Source organism: Macaca nemestrina, chromosome 4 (genome assembly GCF_043159975.1).
Source record: "Macaca nemestrina isolate mMacNem1 chromosome 4, mMacNem.hap1, whole genome shotgun sequence".
NCBI classification, from domain to species: domain Eukaryota; kingdom Metazoa; phylum Chordata; class Mammalia; order Primates; family Cercopithecidae; genus Macaca; species Macaca nemestrina.
The window spans coordinates 7,838,871-7,858,135 of NC_092128.1; the positions used below are offsets into that span (position 1 = coordinate 7,838,871).

General features: G+C 43.9%; 1 protein-coding gene and 1 pseudogene across 1 annotated transcript in view; one reads left to right on the forward strand and one right to left on the reverse strand.

Annotated features, from left to right (window-relative positions):
- The first annotated feature begins 783 nt into the window (after window positions 1-783).
- Window positions 784-19,265, forward strand: part of LOC105474923 (Ras homolog, mTORC1 binding) — a 52,817-nt gene continuing 34,335 nt past the window's right edge. The window contains exon 1 of the mRNA XM_011729844.3: window positions 784-1,226. Coding sequence (XP_011728146.1) covers window positions 1,175-1,226 — 52 coding nt within the window. The 5' untranslated portion in view covers window positions 784-1,174. The remainder of the gene's footprint in view (window positions 1,227-19,265) is intronic.
- Window positions 17,419-18,780, reverse strand: LOC105474922 (eukaryotic peptide chain release factor subunit 1 pseudogene; annotated as a pseudogene).

Here is a 19,265-nt window from a genome sequence, read left to right on the forward strand (position 1 = left end):
TCTTCCCGCGCCCCTCTGCACTGCACGCCTGGGAAGGCTGTGCCCACACCGCGGCCCGAGGCGTTCCTGGCACCCGGCTCCGGCCTGCCCGCCGCACCAGCCGCCCTGGCGCTGGCGGAGAACCGGCTTCCCGCCCCGGCGTTGTTCCAGGATGTGCGCCGAGCTCCGCGCGAAGCGAAGCAGACACCAGAACTGACGAGGCTCGCCCTGTTTTTAATGAAATTCCTAACACTTTGAATTAACGCAGACTCCATGCTTCCCACAGTCCTTCGGCCGTGGGTGACGCTTAGTCACCACTACATCCTCAAACCCAGACACGAACGCTAACGCAGCTCAGGGGGAATTTTCAAAAAAGCCCCGAGGGAGGAGCTAGCCCAACCACCGCCCGCCCCGGCCACGAGCCTCGCGCCCTTCACGGGCTCAGCGGGCGCGAACCCGCCAACCGCTCAGCTTATCACCAATCACCGCACCTCCCACCTATTGCCCCGCCCTGCGCTCCGTTGCGGCCAATCACCGGGGAGCCACCGTTTGTCTCTCCGCCTCTCCCGCCCGCCCCCAACCGGTTGGAAGTTTGAAGCCTTCAAACCTCGCCGGCGCCCAACCGCGCTGTAGCAGCGCGGTGTATTTTTAGCTCCTGGGTGGCCAGCCCCGCCTCCTCCGCCCCGCCTCCTTGCCTCCCCCAATGGGAGATGGAGTTTCTGACACGTCATCGCGCGGCTGTGCAGGTGCCGTCCAATCGGCGCGCGGGGAGAATGGCGTAATTAAAAAGCGGCGGAAGAAGGTGGGAGGGTCATGACGCAGCGAGTTTCAGTCGTGACTTTTCTGGGGGCATCGCGGCGTCCCCTTTTTTTGCCTTTAAAGTAAAACGTCGCCCCGACGCACCCCCGCGTATTTCGAGGGGGCGGAGGCGGCGGGCCACGGCGCGAGGAGGGGCGGTGCTGACGCCGGCCGGTCACGTGGGTGTGTTGTGGGGGGAGGGGCGCCGCCGCGCGGTCGGTTCCGGGCGGTTGGGAGCGCGCGAGCGAGCGAGCGAGCGAGCTAGAGGCAGCCGCGCCCGCCGCCGCCCCTGCTCTGTATGCCGCTCTCCCCCGGCGCGGCCGCCGCCGATCGCAGCAGCAGGAGCCGCCGCCGCCGCGGTTGATGTGGTTGGGCCGGGGCTGAGGAGGCCGCCAAGATGCCGCAGTCCAAGTCCCGGAAGATCGCGATCCTGGGCTACCGGTCTGTGGGTGAGTGGCCGGTGGTCGCGCGGCCTCCTGGCGCCGCCGGGGCCTCGCCTGGAAGCCGGGTCGCTGCCGGGCCTGCGAAGTTTGGAGCCGGCGCGGCCATGTGGCGGGGCGGGCGGGGGCCGCGCGTTTCGTAACCACCATTTTGAGCGGAGGTGGTGGCGGTCGGGGCGGCGTCCGCACCGGTGGAGGAGCTGCGGTAGCCGGGCGCCCTCCGCGGGCCGGGCGGGCAGGTGGCGGCCGGGCGGAGGGCGTGGGAGGCGCGGGGCGGGGGCCGCCGGCCGCCGAGGAGTCCGGGGCTCGTCTGGGGAAATGAGGCGGCGCCAGGGAGCCGCGCTAGAGGCTCCCGCGAGGAAGGAGTCACACCTGCCTCCCCGCCTTCGCCGCGGGCGCGCGTGACCGGGGCTGGCGGTCTCCCCCACCCCGCCCCCGATGCAAGGAAAAGAAAGTCCGTGGGATTTTAACAAAGGAAGCAGCACCTCGGCTTCATTCCATCTGTGGTGAAGTTTACCCTTGTAAAGAAAACTAGGGACTTAGAGAACGTTTGGTCTCTGAACGCAAGTTTTGTACATAGGAAACCTAGGCGAGCCCCCAAAAGAGGCCCCTCTGGAGGCCCTGGAGATGCTGCTGGCGGCCCGGGTAGGAAGGCAGAGAAAAAGGAATGTCTGATCTCTCAGTGGCCTATATTTCTTCGGGAAGGAATAAGGTCAGGTACTTGCAACCACGCTGTTGAAGTAATTCCGAAGTCTTTTTGTTTTCTTTCTCTTCCCCCAAAAGGTTGACGTACATTTGAAACGGTTCCTAGCGTCGCCTTACTGCTGAATAAGGTGGCTTAGGGTCGGGTTGGGGGGCGGACGGGGTGTCACAGAACAAGCGGTTTTCTGGCCTGTGAGAAACCGGAGCGATCGAACTTAGACACGCTTCAGGGTGAGGCTGTATTGTCTGCCGACATCCGGAAGCCTGGAGAAATTACGTTCATCTTTTCGGGCTGTTTTGAAGTAACTGTCTATAGAAGACGTGCGCCGGGCCACATTTGGGGGGATGGGGAGGTGAAAGCGAGGGTTCAAAGGCTCCGGTGATTGCGGAACGGGGTGACAGCATGTGTCGTGGGAAGCTTGTACCTGCCAGCCGCTCGCGGGATGCACTCCCCAACTGCGCTTTCCACCGCCTGTGCCAGGGTCTGTGCTCTTTGACCAAGATCAGCCACTGCATGCTTACTCATCCTTTTACTACCTCTCCGTCGAGAGCTGGAGGAAGTCAAGGGCTGAAAGAAGCTTGGCTAGAGATGCGGGGTGCCCAGAGTCGTAGGGGGAACTCTTGTGCGATGCGGTGCTGCAGCCAGGAAGTAACCACGAATCAAATGGAGGGGTTCAAAGTCACTAACTGTTCAAATATCTACATGGAACCTGGGATCCAACCTTTATTGGCAGCCTGAATCCATGCTCTTGTCTCTGTTCTCTTGATTTCCTCCTCTGCATTTTGAGGAGTTGGGAGCGCGAGGTGTCCTGGCTCTTGGGTGAGCCCTCCCTAGTCAGTCAAGTAAGTACTTATTGCCAACTATTTGAAAATAGCCCCTGAATAATCACATTATGGTCAAGTACCTCGGCTACTTGATTTCAACCCAAGAGAATGACCTAAAGATCCTGACTGATTTACCCTTTTAAAATGTTGAAATGGTAGCTCTAGTCTTTGGTAAGCAGGGCTAGTTTTATCACTTTTTGGTGGTTTTTTTGTTGTTGTTTTTTTGTTTTTTTGTGTGTTTTTTTGCTAAAGAAGTTCCTTGTGTCCAGTTGAAATCCATTCTGTTTTATCTTCCCCTCTATTCAGCTTCCTCCTGAGGACGGAGATGTGACAGGACACCCCTTAGCCGTCTCTTCACAAACATTATTTTAAAGTGCTGCTTGTTAAATACTGTGCTAACTTAGTCTTCGGTGGGTTACAGGGTCACTTTTAGTCCCTATTTTGTGTCTTCAGTATTTCATATTTCTGCAACCTACCCCACTTCTCCATACTTATTTTCAAGCGTAGTCATATTAAACGATTTTGGAGAGGTGAAGTTGCTCCCAATCTTGTATTTGATTTTTTTTTTTTTTTTTTTGAGACAGAGTTTGGCTCTTGCCACCCAGGCTGGAGTGCAATGGCGCGATCTTGGCTCACTGCATCTTCCACGTCCAGGGCTCAAGCGATTCTCCTGCCTCAGCCTCCAGAGTAGCTGGCACTACAGGCATGCACCACTACACCCGGCTAATTTTGTATTTTTAGTAGAGACAGGTTTCACCACATGGCCAACCCTCAGGCTGGTCTCAAACACCTGACCTCAGGTGGTCCTCCCACCTTGGCCTCCCAAAGTGCTGGGATTATAGGCGTGAACCACCACACCCAGCCCCATTTGATTTTAAAGTGTATTATGAGCCGGGATATTTTGTAGTTTGTGGGGTCTTTTGCAGGGGAAGGAGATTAGGTTTTGCCAGCAGGTTTCGTGTAGTAAGCCACCCTTTTGAGGATTACTCAGCATGCTCACTTCTGGGAGCTTGCAAATGGTGCTATACCAGAGAAATCTGAGCACATGTGTTTCTAGATTGTGGTCTTTTGTGATGCTGAGCTGTTTTCTCCTATATTCTGGGGGTAGAGCCATAGAAAAAGGCTCCACATCTTTCTTAGAATGTTCTCTTAAGTACATTAAACCAGTTTGACTAGTAGGATACTTGTCATTGTGACTTTGTCATGCCACAAACTTTATTTTTAAAGTTGTCTTCAGCTAAAACAACAAAATGCTATGTTTGTTTTACTAGTTGGCTTTCTCTATTTTTTTTTTTTTTTTTGGAGACAGAGTCTCACTCTGTTACCCAGGCTGGAGCACAGTGGTGCGATCTCGGCTTACTGCAACCTCTGCCACCCGGGTTCAACCAAGTCTCCTGCCTCAGCCTCCCAAGTAGCTGGGATAACAGGCGCCTGCCACCCCGCCCAACTAAGTTTTGTATTTTTATTAGAGACTGGGTTTCACCATCTTGGCCAGGCTGGTCTTGAACTCCTGACCTCGTGATCCACCTGCCTCGGCCTCCCAAAGTGCTGGGATTACAGGTGTGAGCCACCATGCCCAGCCCTCTACTTGGCTTTCAGGTTTTTGTCAGAACTACCAATAGGGAAAATATAATTTTCAGGTAATCTATACAATTCTCCCTCCCAATCTCCTGTACTTTTCCTGTTCTTTACAATGTTAAAGCTTTTAAGGACATGTCACCTGTAACTCTGGGAGTCTGGCTTTCAGGGAGTGCTTTGTATTAACTGTTCCTGTGGTGGCCAAAAGTACCAGCTCCCTGACATTCCGTTGTCTCTACCACAGCAGAGTAGTCCCGCAATAGGAAGTAACTAAACTTAAGTTAAAATGGTAGTGTTACGTAAACTATCTTCAGTCTGGTACGTGTTTCACTGGGATTTTACCTGTACAGAGAGCTTTGGTAACCTAGTTTACCATTAGACCGTAATCAAAAGCTGGTTGTCATATATAAGCCTCTTACATACGGTTAATAAGAGGGGTGGGATCACAGGCATGTGAAAGATCATAGGGGGAAAATGAAACAGCTTTGTGGTTTGGAAGAAGGCAATTCAGCAAAAGTACTCAAATTATTACTTTGTCAAAATGTTTTGGGTAGTATTTAGAGTCTTCATGAGGAAAGATGTCATTAAATATTTGGTTGTTCCTAGCAGATTCTGACGTACTGTTTATTTTTTAAGTTAACCTATCATTTGATGACACTTTTTATTGAAAAATTGAAAGGCAAAACAATATTTGCTATGTATGAAATCTACCAGTATGTGAAATTGTATATTCAGGTGCTTAATATTCTGATGTTGTATACTTGTGGGTGGGGGTAGTCCTGAAGTGGCCACTTTGTATTGAAACTTGAAATTACTGTTTTTCAGTCTTACTCATTGTTCTGCACAAGAGCATAATCCGAATTCAGATTTCTGATTATGACTTTCTAGTGCCAAATGTTATTTTGCTGTCCCTATGGGTTATATCTCTCTGTACTTCATCACCCCAAAAAGAAACTGTACTCATTAGCAGTCACTCTCCATCTTGCTTCCCTATCAGCCCCTGGCAACCACTAATCTTTTTGTTTCTATGAATTTATTTACTCTGGACATTTCATATAAATGAGAACATACATATGTGGTCTTTTGGGTCTGGCATCTTTTACTTAGTATAATGTTTTCAGGTTTCGTCCGTGTTGTAGCATATGTTGCCGCTTCCTGTTTAGTGCTGACTAATATTCCATCATGTGAGCATACCACATTTTTTCTGTGCATTTGTCAATTGGATATGTGGGTGGTTTCTCTCTCTCTTTTTTTTTTTTTTTTGGCTATTATATTTTATTTACTTTTCTGAGGCAGGGTCTTGCTCTGTTGCCCAGGCTAAAGTGCAGTGGAGCTATCATGGCTCACTGCAGCCTCAACCTCCTGGACTCAAATGATCCTCCCACCTCAGCCTCCCGAGTAGCTAGGACTGCAGGTGTGTGACATCACACCCAGCTAGTTTTTTAACTTTTTTGTAGAGGTGGGAACCTTGCTCTGTTGCCCAAGCTGGTCTTGAACTCTTGACCTCAAGCAGTCCTCTCGCCTCAGTCTCCCAGTGTTGGGATTACAGGTGTGAGCCACCACTTGGAGCTCTACTTTCTGGCTACTAGGAATAATAATGCTTTGAACATTCCTGTACAAGCTTTTATGTAGACATATCTTTTCATTTCTCTTGGGTACATTCCTAGGAGTGGAATTGCTGGGTCGTTATGGTTAACTCCGTGCTAAATGTTTTGGAGAACTGTCAAATTGTTTTCCAAAACAGCTGTACGATTTTATATTCCCTTAAGCAGTGTATGAGGGTTTAATTTTCTCCACATTCTCATCAACACTTGTTACTGTCTTTTTCATTTTAGCCATCCTAGTGGGTGTGAAGTAGTATCATAGGTTTTGCAAATAATTTCTTCTGTCTGTGGGTTGTCCTTTTACCTTCTCAATGGTGTCCTTTGAAGCAAAAAGTTTTTAATTTGAAGGCCGATATATCTATTTTTCTCCTGTCACTTATGTTTTTGGTGTCACATCTTAGAAGCCATTGCCTAATCCAAGGTCATGTAGATTTACTACTACATTTTCTTTTAGATGTTTTATTCTGTTAACTCTTAACATTAGATCTGTGATCTATTTGTAGTTAATATTTGTATATGATGCCAGAACTTTATTCTTTTGCATGTGGATATCAAGTTGCACCAGCTTCTTTTGTTAAAATAATGTTCTTTCTTCATTGAATTCCCTTGTCCAAAATGAAGTGACCATAAATACAAGGACTCACTCATTCCATTGATCTGTATGTCTGTCCTTACGCCAGTACCACACGATCTTGATTACTGTAGTTTTGTAGCTGGTTTTTAAATAGGGGCATATGAGTCCTCTAACTTTATTATTTCTGAAGATGTTTTTGGCTATTCTCAGTTCCTTGCATTTTCACATTGAATTTTAGAACTAGATTGCCAGTTTCTGCCACAAAAGCAACTGCAATTTTGATAGGGTGTTTCACGGTTTTGCAGGTATCTTTTAATGTCTTAACAGCTGGATTCTCATATCTGCTCCTGAATTCATTCCCTTAACGTTATTTTAATGAAGTAAGGAGTACTTGTATAGCTTTTTCAGGTAGCTGAATATTCTTTGATACCAAAACTTCATAAGTGATAGTTTGGAAGAATAGTTACACTATGCAATCTGAAATCATATTGATGAATTTGCCCAACTCCACAGGTCTGTTTTATACTTGGAATGGATCTTCTACCATGCCTGGTTTTGTAGCATCATTGGTCATTTGGAAAATATTTGTTCATCGTTACACAGATCTTCCACATGTTGACACATTTTAATATACAAGCATGTTTAAAAATCACATTTGTTAATATCACCACCAATCTCTGCAGAGTCTTAAGTTTTAGAACACTGTTCACTATGAGCAGTGCAAGTTTTCCAACATTCTAATTTCCTCCTTGAGTTCAAATAATTTTCTTGGCAACATGCTACTAGTTTTTACTTGAATTGACTGTTCTGTTTCTTTCATTTTCAAGAAAATGTCTGCCAGCTATTCACATTTGCAATAATGATAATTTGTCATCATTCTTGCAAGTAACAAAGGCATTCCATGATAAAAGTGGCCAGTTCAGATCACTTCTCAAATGATTGCACAAGTGCTTTTTTTGGAAACAACCATCATACTTCAGTATGTAACAGAGGTGCTTTATGCGTGCATCTCATTTTGTCATGCAGAATATTCAAAAGACATGTACCAAAGGGTCAACATTTAATATAATTTTACTGCTTTTTTAAGGACATCGTTAAGTGGAAACAGCTCTTTTCCCACTGTGAACATGTGGCAGTAAAGAATACAGTGACTTACCACTCAGTTTGTAACTACTGTTTTTGATTCATGCCAAGGGGTGCCAAGCTAGCCGTTTTCCCCAACATTGCTTTTGCACCTTTAGTACAACTGGGAACTTTGTAGAAAAGGCAAATGAGGCCGGGCGCGGTGGCTCAAGCCTGTAATCCCAGCACTTTGGGAGGCCGAGACGGGCGGATCACAAGGTCAGGAGATCGAGACCATCCTGACTAACACGGTGAAACCCCGTCTCTACTAAAAAATACAAAAAACTAGCCGGGCGAGGTGGCGGGCGCCTGTAGTCCCAGCTACTCGGGAGGCTGAGGCAGGAGAATGGCGGGAACCCGGGAGGCGGAGCTTGCAGTGAGCTGAGATCCGGCCACAGCACTCCAGCCTGGGTGACAGAGCAAGACTCCATCTCAAAAAAAAAAAAAAAAAAAGAAAAGGCAAATGATAACTTAATATTGCTATGAAAATCGTTGTGACCTCATGAGCCCCCGAAAAGATTTTGGTAAACCCCTTGGAAGTCCACAGACCACCCTTTGAGAACCATTCAATTGTTGTAAGCTAGGATCTTGCTCACTGCTGTGCAAAATTGAATTGAGAGTGACTGCATCCTCGACGCTGTTCACAGCGATGTGGTTCCCACAGTCTTACAAGAGCCTCCTAGGAGAGGCCCTATAGCATTGTGAGAGACAAAGATGGCAAGGCAGGAAAGAACTTGGCATGGTTGAGAATGGAAGGAAGCACGAGGGAGGCCAGAGAACATCAGGAGAGTTATGATGTCTGTGTGCCTGTTGGTTTGGTTTCTGATTGTGGTGCATTTTTGGATGAGTTGTGTTTGGACCTGGTGATGGTGAGGCTCCCAGAGAGTAGTGAAAATTGCAAAGAGTGGCAGGATACCAGAGACCCATATACTAATAATATAGTTTTTCAATACAAGTATCAGGATGAAGTGGGGGAGGAGTACACAAGTAAAAATAGCAACTTTATCCCAGAATGAGACACTGCCACCTCTCCCTGTGATTGTGGAAGTCAGAAACACGCAATGCTTTTCTTGGGTGAAGATTCAGAATAACAAGTTCACAATAACAACTGTAATAGTTGTTACAAATGGCTGGATTGTTCTTAGTCACTTGAATAAATCAGAACTGAGCGTGCACATGATTGTGCAAGTGAGAGCATTGTGAAATCTTTAGGGATCATACTTGAAGGAACCTTCATCCTTAGTTCTAGTTTATTATGAAGTACCAAATGAAATCTTAACATTGAGAGAGTACTCAACGATCTGTCTTCTTCACACTGCTAACTGTGAGAATGCAAACTGCTGAGTCCTTTTAACGTGAATTGCTTGATTGATTTTTAAATATAATTGGCCGGGCGCGGTGGCTCTCGCCTGTAATCTCAGCACTTGGGGAGGCCGAGGCGAGTGGATCACCTTAGGTCAGGAGTTCGAGACCAGCCTGGCCAACATGGTGAAACCCAGTCTCTACTAAAAATACAAAAATTAGCTGGGTGTGGTGGCGGGTGCGTGTAATCCGAGCTACTATGGAGGCTGAGGCAGGAGAATCACTTGAACCTGGGAGCGGGAGGTTACAGTGAGTCGAGATCACGCCATTGCACTCCAGGCTGGGCGACAGAGCAAGACTGTGTCTCAAAAAAAAAAGAAAGAAAAGAAAGAAATCTAACATTTTAAAAGTCCTGGAATACTACTTTAGTATTTTAATTTTCTTCAATATATGTTAGGCTTCTGGTTACAAAAAAAGGAGTTCCTTGTAGGATTGGAGCTTTAAATCTAAACTGGTATTAGTTTAGAACAGGAAGTGCTAGAAAAGCCTTTACGTTGTGCTCTTATGGGCAAGTTAAGAAAGCAGGGCAATTTAAAGATACTGATAGAATTCACTGCAAAGTGTCGTGCTTACTTGGTTTGTGTCTTACCTATAGTAGAGTTGAGTCTTCCTCTTCCCCATTTCTCTTCTTGTTGTGCTTACATGTTTGCAGAAGGACTCTTCATGGACATTTGAAAGTGAAGTTGGTGTTTTAGCAAGATACATAATCCCACCCTTTGCAGAATTGAGAGTTGAATGTTAATAACTGCCTGATGGCATAGTACATCATTTGTAAATGGGTATGCAAATGTGGGCTTTTACAGTTAATACAGTTTTATGAGATGAAATGCTTTTCTAAGACTCCTATGTCTTAGATATAAGTATGTCTGGCTATTTTGCTAGCTTTATTTTTATTTTATTTTTTATTTTTTGAGACGGAGTCTCACTCTGTCACCCAGGCTGCAGTGCATTGGCGCAATCTCGGCTCACTGCAGCTTCAACCTTCCAGCCTCAAGGATCCTCTCGCCTCAGCCTCCCGAGTAGCTGGGACTATGGATGTGTGCCACCATGCCCTGGCTATTTTTTTATTTTTTTGTAGAGATAAGGTCTCACTTGTTGCCTAGGCTGGTCTCAAAGTCCTGGACTCAAGTGATCCACCCACCTCCGCCTCCCAGAGTTCTGGAATTACAGGCATGAGCCGCTGCACCTGTATTTTGCTGGCTTTAAAATCTCAGTCACATTTGGCGTTTGTTTGAAAGAGAACAGTTGGGCCAGGCCCCCAAAGATTGAATCACTGCATCTGTTGGTTGAAGAGGACGGTTTGTGAGTGTTATGTGTTACTCAACTAGGTGTTCATTAAGCATTTGAATAAATGGTCTACTTAGTACCAGTTACAAAAGCTAGGACAGTTAATAATCCTTGCCCTCAAGAAGCTTCGATCTAGTTGAGGAGCCACAGGAACCTTTTCCTGCTACTGAGAAGAATAATTGTTGGTGCTTTTGAAGCATTTACTGTTACGGGGTACAATCTTAATGCACATGTATTAGTAGCCTTTAAACTCGGGTAGGTACAGTTGTTACACCTATTTTGCAGATAAGGAAACTGAAGTACAAAAAGTTTATGTGACATGCCCAATGTCAAACTTGTTAAGTGACAAAGCCAGTGTTTGAACTCATGCAGTGGCTCCAGAGCAGGCAGTCTTTAACCAGCTACGACATGATTGTTATTTAAATACAGTTGGGATAAGTGCTTGAGAGAAATAATGAAAGGCAGGGCTAACTTGAGCATCAGGTGGGGGTGGGGGTGGTGGGAGAATTGTCTTTAAAGGAAAGGCAGTGTGGCTTACTGAGTGAATGAGAAGGGTGAGGTGTGAGTAAGAGAGGTGTGAGAGAGGCCCAGATTCATGTGTTTGCCAACTCTCCATCAAGAACAGCTTTGTCTGCTCTGTGAAAAGTTTTAGACTTTTCTCTAGAAACTGGGAAGTGACTGAAGGGTTTTAAGCAACAAATAAGATGATAATCTATACCAGGGGCTTGCAGACTCGTTCTGTAAAAGGCCAGATAGTAAATATCCCAAGTTTTGCAGGCCATGTAGCCTCTGTTGCAGCTATGCCTTTGTAGGACGGAAGCAGCTGCAGACAATACATCGACGAGTGGGTGTGGCTGTGTGCCAGTAAAACTTTATTTATGGATATAACACTTAAACTTCATCTGATTTTCAGTATCATGAAATACTGTTTCTTTTTCCAACCACTTAAAGATGAAAAAACCATTTTTAGCTTATAGACTGTACAAAACCAAAACAGGCTGTAGGCCAAATTTGGCCCCTGGTCTGAAGTGTGCTGATCCTGGCTTCCATCCCTCCTGCTGTTCTGTGAAGTGGGTGGGGGTGGTAAGAGAGTAGAAATGGGAAGACCAGCCAAGGCACAGAGTAGATGAGATGAAGAGGACACACGTCGGAGATTTCCTTAGAGGGAGAATGGACAAGATCAATGTGGGAGCTGTGAAGTAGCCTTCAGATTTCTCATGCGAGTGCCTGAGTAGGTCATGTTGCCATTGGGTAAGATCAGAAATGATGGAACAGGAGCAAGTTTAAGGGGCGGACTAGGTTCATTTACCCACCTGCCAGATGCACACGCTTGCCTTGCTTTCTGGCCACGGAGGCCCTAGCAACCACCCACACGGGGCACAGTTCCCATGGTCCAGAAGACAGGTGGCTGTGCCTACAACAGGGGTTCTGAGGGTTTGCTGCCCCTGGGTCCTTGTGTCACCCAAGGATTTGACCAAGCATACCCTCACACCGCAGGATTATTGCCCCAGAGACAAAAGAGGTTGCTGGACCCAGTTGGCCCCACACACTCACGCTGCCCACTCAGGCAGGCAGTGTCTTACTACAAGGATGTTTGTCATTCCTGCTTGCGAGGAGGGGGAGTTGGGCTCTTTCTCTAGATCTTTTCATTCTGCATAACAGTGCTACAAAAATGTGTGAATATGTTTTATAATAATAAATTGCTTTCTTACTCTAACCATGTTTCTGTATGAGCAGTGTCCTAAAAAATTGAGCTGTACACAAAATGAGCCTACCTTCCGTTTTTTTTAGACTTCTGTGGAAGTATTTCTGGAACACAAATTTAGGGAGCTAAATTTATACAAATAATATGATCCTTTTCCCTTAAACAAGGGTACAGAGCAGCATTGTCCAATGGAAACATAATCTGGCCTGGTGCAGTGGCTCACGCCTAAAATCCCAGCACTTTGGGACCCGAGGTGGGAAGATCTCTTGAGCTCAGGAGCTCCAGAACAGCGTGGGCAACACGGCGAAACCCTGTCTGTACAAAAGTGGGAGGCTGAGGTCTCAAAAAAAAACAAAAAAACAAAAAAACCAATGTAATTTTAGATTTTTCCAGTAGCCATATTAAGTAAAAAGAAATAGGTGAAATTAATATACTTAATTTAGCTCAGTATGTCCAAAATGTTACTTCAACATGTGATGGATATTGTTGATATTTGTATATTTTGTCATACTTACACTGTGAGGCATCTCAATCAGAACTGAGCACATTTCAGGTACTTACTGTCCATGTATGGCTACTGGCTGCCATGTATATTGGGCAGCCCCGATATTGTGAGGAGTGAATTGGTGTTGATAATGAGGTCAGTGCAGATTTTAAGAACTTTTGAAGAAATTATCTTTCTAAAACATGATTGGTTTTAACCATTCAGGCTGACAGATGAGTATACTCTATTTCATATCTCATTTTCCTCATACTCTGTTATTACTAGTTTTGATCATTCTTAAATTTCATGTTCTTTAATATCTTAAGAATTAGAGAATTTTTGTCTTTGCTTTTCTCTAGCTCTTTCCCACCCTCACCTGTGTCCCGGATCTTCTCTCCAGATTGGCCACAATTCTAGGAAAACTCATTCTTCATTGTTGTTAAACATTTAATTTCCTGCAGTTTATCAGGGCTATTATTACTGCCTTCCACCTCAGCTTTATCTTTAAACCATCCTTTAGAGATGAATATCCTATTTTTAAAGTCTTCAGGGAAACAGTTTTATGGCCTTTCTGGTTAGCACTTTATTTTCCTTTAGTTTAGTAATCCTATTAATAAAATTCTTCATCTATGAAACTTAGTCCTTCATGTTATATAATTAAACATATTTCTTATTTTCCTCAGTGGTATATATCTGGTAGCGTTATAATTGGCAATAGGATTACCTGTAAGTATTTGAAAGGGTAATTTTATGAACTAGTTTTACTTTTTCTGCCTTGTCTTTGTCATAATAATAATAATTGCAGTTTAATTTTTTCCTTTTTTAAAAATCTCCCAGCATCTGTTTTTAAAGTTGGGAAAGAGGTGTGAGAAAAAACAACATGATGTCAATCCTGCTTAGCTCACAGGAACAAGCGAGATAATTCATGTGAGAATGTCCTGTAAACTCTAACAGTGTTTCACTTTTTAGGTTCTGTTCAATAATTAAGATGTGTATGTTCTGCATCACACACTGTCATCCGACTGTATATGACGTTCATGTGGGGATTGGTATTCCCACTAGAATCGTAAACACTTTTTCAAAACACTTCCTTAGTGACACTAATATATATATATGTGTGTGTGTAATATACATAGACACACGCCGCAACATAGCACATATCACCCCTCCCTCTCGAAAAAGCAACAACCACCAATCCTACATAGGGGGATCTACACATTTCTTACTAGAGTGGGTGCATACGATTGTTAAGCATATGATTGGCATTGTGTGTCATATAAGGAACACATAGAAACCTTTATGCGGTTCATTATTATTCCAGCCTTTTAACAATGGTGATTCAGGTTTCATTCCATTTATAACCCAGGTGAGTCTGCAGTCTTTTTCTGCCTTTTACAAACCAAGTCTGCTTTTCTGGTGTCTGTTCTATTGTTAGTCCCCAACGAGGCACTCTCCTGATATTCCTGTGCTTGCCCTGGGACTGTCTTGAGCCTGCAGAATGCAGCAAAGATGGTGATGTGCCAGTTCCATGCTTTAAGCCCTAAGAAGTTGGCAGCTTCTGCTTTTGTGTTCTTGGGAGCCTCAAGTGACATGCAGTGGATGTTAGGAGGAGACACAAAGAAAGGGAGAATGCCCCGCCTTCCCAGCTGTGTAGCACCACCAGCCCACCAGATAAAGGCAGCCCAAAGAGTAAACTAAAAGTGAGCCCAGCTTTGACTGTAGAACCATGAGCACATGAAATGGGTGGTGTCAGTCAGTCAGCTGTGGGGTGGTTCGTACTACAGCTGTGGGTAACTGTGAAACAGTAATTTTCTGCTTTAGGGGCATATGTATGTGTTTGTTATTTTTGTTGTGTTATTTTGAGGCTTTAGTTGAAATAAACTGTATGTCATCTTTCAGGTTAATTTATTAGATATTCTGAAAATACTTTTTTTAATCCTAAGCAGATTATTTCTGCCTAGGAGCAGTTACTAATAGTATTACTAATATTAATAATAATGAGATTTGCTGAGCACTTACTACATGCCAGATGTTTGTTAGATATTTTCATTTAATCCTCACAAAGCACCTTATAGGATAGGTGCTATTATTACGTCCATTTACAGATAAGGAAAAGCACTCAGGAAAACTGCCCGAAGTCACATAGCTAATAACTACCATCTCATACTGTTTAGTAAAAAGTAGTAAATGGGCTGGGCATGGTGACACACACCTGTAATCCCAGTGCTTTGAGAGACCAAGGTTGGAGGATCATTTGAGACCAGCAGTTTTGAATACAGTGAGCTATGATCCTGCCACTGTACTCCAGCCTGGGCAACAGATCAAAACCCTGTCTCAAAAAAAAAAAAAAAAGGAAATGCATTATCTTTTTAAAAAAAAAAACAAAACTCTTTTTTTCCTAAATCAAGTTTATTGAGGTGTAATTTGCATATTGTAAAATACCCATTTTAAGTGTAGAGTTGGATGAGTTTTGACAGATTTATGCACCTATGTAACCTCCGCCTTTATCAAAATATGAAACATTCCATCATCCCCACAAGTTCCCTCATGTCCCTCACACCCTACCCCAGCTCCCCGGGAAGCACTGATCTGCTCTCAATCATTCTGGGTTAGTTTCTTACCCTAAAATTTCACATAAATTGAATCATACAATATATACTCATTTTTGTATGTCAGTTAGCATAATGTTTTTGAGATTCATCCATGGTGTTGCATGTATAATTTCTTTTTATTGCAGAGTAGTGTTCTGTTGAGTGGATATACCTTAATTTGTTTATCTGATCACCTATTGGTGGATATTTGGGCTATCCCAGTATTTCACTATTAAGAATAAAGCTATTATGAGCATTTTGAGTAAATGTCTTTGTGGACACACAGTCATTTCTCTTTGGTAAATACCTAGGAGTGGGATTGCTGTGTCACATATGTGTTAAGTGTATACTTCAGGAGAAACTACCAAACTGTTTTTCCAAAACATTTTGACCATTTTATGCTTCCACTAGCAGCAGATGAGAGCTTTGGTTGCTCTGCCCATCCTCCCTGATACTTGGTATTGGCGGCCTTTCTAACTTTCTGGCCATTCTCAGATAGTAGGTTGTGGTTTTATTTGAATTTTCCCACTAAGAATGTTGAACGTCTTTTCATATACCTACTGGAAATTTGGATATCTTGGTTTGTGAACTGTCTGTTCAAGTCTTTTGCCTAGATTATCAGGTTCTTCTTACTGAATTATATATTCTGAATAAAAGTCCTTTTTCAGATGTATATATAATGTTTTCTCCTAGTGTGACTTTTTTGTTGTTCCTGTGTTTCAGAGAACAGAAGAAGTTTGTAAGTTTGATGAAACTCGGTTCATCGTTTTTTTGGTTTTTTGTTTATTTGTATCATGTCAGGAATCTGTCTACCTGAAGATCATAAAGTTGTTTTTTTTTGTTTTCACCTTTAAGCTCTATTGGACTTGAGATAAAGTTTTTTTTGTTTGTTTTTTGTTTCCATGTTTTCTTCTAGAATTTTTCTAGTTTTAGCTTTTATGTTTAGGTCTCTGATCCATTTCTAGTTAGTTTTTATGTATGAGGTAAGGGTGAAGATTAAAAGAAAAAAAAAAAACAAAAAAACTTGAGGTCCCACACCTGTAAAAAGAAAGGAAAAATAAAATTTAAAACTTTGAGAAAATTTCTTCTTTTTCATGTAGCATTCAACAGGTTTTGGCAAGTCTGCAGTCATCTACATCCACAGTCAGGCTGTAGAACAATCCATCAATCCAGAAAGCGTCCTGTGCCTGTTTCTAGTTAGCCCTTTGTGTTTTCTGTCCTATAGTTTTGTCTTTATCAGAATGCCCAATAAATGGAACCATATATTATGCAGCTTTTTGCGTCTGGCTACTTAGCACAACACATTTGAGATTTATTCATGTGTACACATAGCATTATTTAATTCCTTTGTATTGCTTAGTAGGACAGTTGACCCTTAATCAACACAGTTTGAACTGCATAGGTCTACTTATAGGCAGGGTTTTTTTTCCTCAACCAAATGCAGATGGAAAATACAGTATTCCATGGATGCAAAGCCCACATGTATGGAGGGCTGACTTTTCACATATGCAGGTTCTGCAGGGTGAAAAGCAGGGCTTCATCGCACTTGGATTTTGGTATACTCGAGCATCCTGGAACCAGTCCCCCTTGTATACCAAGGGATGCCTGTATCCCTTTGGGTGAATTTTTTCCCCCCACTTAAATTGCATGTTTTATTTCCCCCAATCCCAGCGATAGCACAGAAGCCCCAACATATCCAACCCAAACTGGTTTCGAGTACGTTAAGGTTATAGGGACTCTTGTCAGAACGTTGATACAAAGGACTCCCAAGCGCCGGGCACAAATGTGTCAGCAAACAGATGGAAGTAAACAGTGCACTGGCCCTAATGCTTCATGAGTCAGTTTGATTTTGCAATGCAGTTTGCATCCTTGAAACTGCCAGTCTGGAGGAAGACAGGGTAGCGTGAGGGAGTGAAGTTGAAATTGCCTCCTATTAGCTCATCCTTTCAACATTAAATAGGCCAAGAGAGAAATGATTCCAGCATTTCACCACATATATTTCTTATGCAGTCTAAGATGGGAATGCCATTTAAATGGGTCACTGCAAAATGCAGCAATTTAATTTTTCTGCAATCAAAATAAGCCAGTATGATCTCACTTCATATAACTTTTGAAGCTTTACAGCAGTTAAAGTATTTTTACTTCTATATATGAAGGTTAAAAATTATTATTTTTTTTTCATAAAGTACAAGAGCAACCAATTTCACCATCAAGTAAAAGTAAAAACTGGGATTCTTTTTTAAATTAGTCCAAAGTGGCATTTAGGAACTTAGTTGTAGGCTGCTGCGCTGACACCACGACAAACCAAAGTGTAGCATTGGGTCTGGTTTTGTGTCGGTTGTCTTTTCAATAACCAGTGCTCATGGATAAAGTTCTGGAAATGTTCCAGTTATAAGGCAGGGATCTGTTTGGATTCCACCATGGGTATGTTCCTTGGGTTGGATGCTGGAGGGTGAGGCACATTTTGCCGGACCTATGTCAACTACCTAGTAATCATCAAGGTCAAAAAATTCATTGTCTCCTCCTCGGTATTCCATTCCCTGGAAGTCTACTCCGTACCGCGGGATACCTCCAATTCCACCAGATCCTTTCACAAACCAAGACCCTTCTTGCGTTTTATCTGTGACAATTTCCAATGTCGCTCCTCATTTTTTATAGTTGTTGGCAAACCATTCCAACAGGGGCGTGCTCTCGATAAGTTCATGTTCCTGTCCAGTCTCTTTGTCTGTGAAATGAGATTTATCCTTTTCTTGGTCTGGAGTTAGATAATTTTCTCTTCTGTGCCTTGGCAATGAAGAACATAATGTCATTATATCCAGATTTTCATGGACCATTAGAATTTCTACAGCTCCCATTTCCAAAGCCTTTAGTGTATCTTCAACCCCAAAACAGTACTTGGGCGTGTCCTGGGTGATTTCATCAAAGTATCGTTCTGTTGATTTCTTCTCTTGAATGAATTTCACTTTGGAGAGGACTTCAGTAGATAACTTAGTAGCCTGGTTGAATCCATTTTCACCACCGTAGGATATAACAACTAATTTTAAAACTTTCTATTGTAACCTCTGATCAAACACACCAGATTGATTTAGTTCAAAGTCAGTGGATCCAGCTAAAACTAGACCAGCCACATTCACTTTGTCCCCAGAAATAAACAGCTGCACAGCAGTCTCCGCTACTTTCTGAACATAGTTATGTCGCTTTTCCATTTTTAAACGGGCAAAACGCAAGCCTAACTATCCTCCTCTACTGTGTTTCTCTGGGAGATCCACAGTGAATTTGTGCAGGACTTCTCTTAATGTTTCCTTGGAGTGTGCCAAAAAGTGCACACTTCCATCTATTACAACGAATCCAAACTTGCTATAGTCTGAAAGTAGTGCTGTAAGAGCCCCAGCATGGAATTTGTTGTCACACAAATACAATGACGTATTAATTTTGTTTGAAAGATTCAAAGTCAATGTTGACTTTCTTTTTTTTCCTTTCCTTCTTCCGTTACAGTTGTTCCACAGTAAACAACCAGACCATCTGGAGGTACTTTGTTATACAGTTTGAGCCTTTGTTGTATAGATGTAATGGCTCCCAGGACTCAATGGTGGTTTACTCCTGCCATTAATTAATGTTAGATGCATTTCCAAACTCATCTGCTAACATTGTTGCCACTGGTGAAATCTGGTCTTTGGGAGGAATGATCAATGATATCATGCTGGTGCCATTGCTGCAGGCCGCCTCCAAGCTCTTTTTTTTTTTTTTTTTTTTTTTTTTTGAGACGGTTGTGTTGCCCAGGCTAGAGTGCAGTGGCATGATCTCGCCTCACTGCCACATCCGCCTCCCGGGTTCAGGAGATTCTTCTGCCTCAGCCTCCAGAGTAGCTGAGGCTACAGGCGCGTGCCACCACGCCCAGCTAATTTTTGTATTTTTAGTAGAGACGGGGTTTCACCATATTGGCCAGATGGGTCTTGAACTGCTGACCTCAGGTGATCCGCAGGCCTGCCTCGGCCCCTGAAAGTGCTGGGATTGCAGGCGTGAGCCACCACGCCCAGCCCGCCTCTGAGCTCTTAATGAGCTTCTTGATCTTCCATATCTCCACCTTCCTGTCCACAGCACTGGGGTCGTCCACCATCTTCTCATCTCCTTCTCCCTAAGGGCCCAGTCCTGGGCAGCAGCAGCTGGTAGGACGCCGGCTCCCTCTCACCAGGGAGCTGCATATGTTGCAGTGC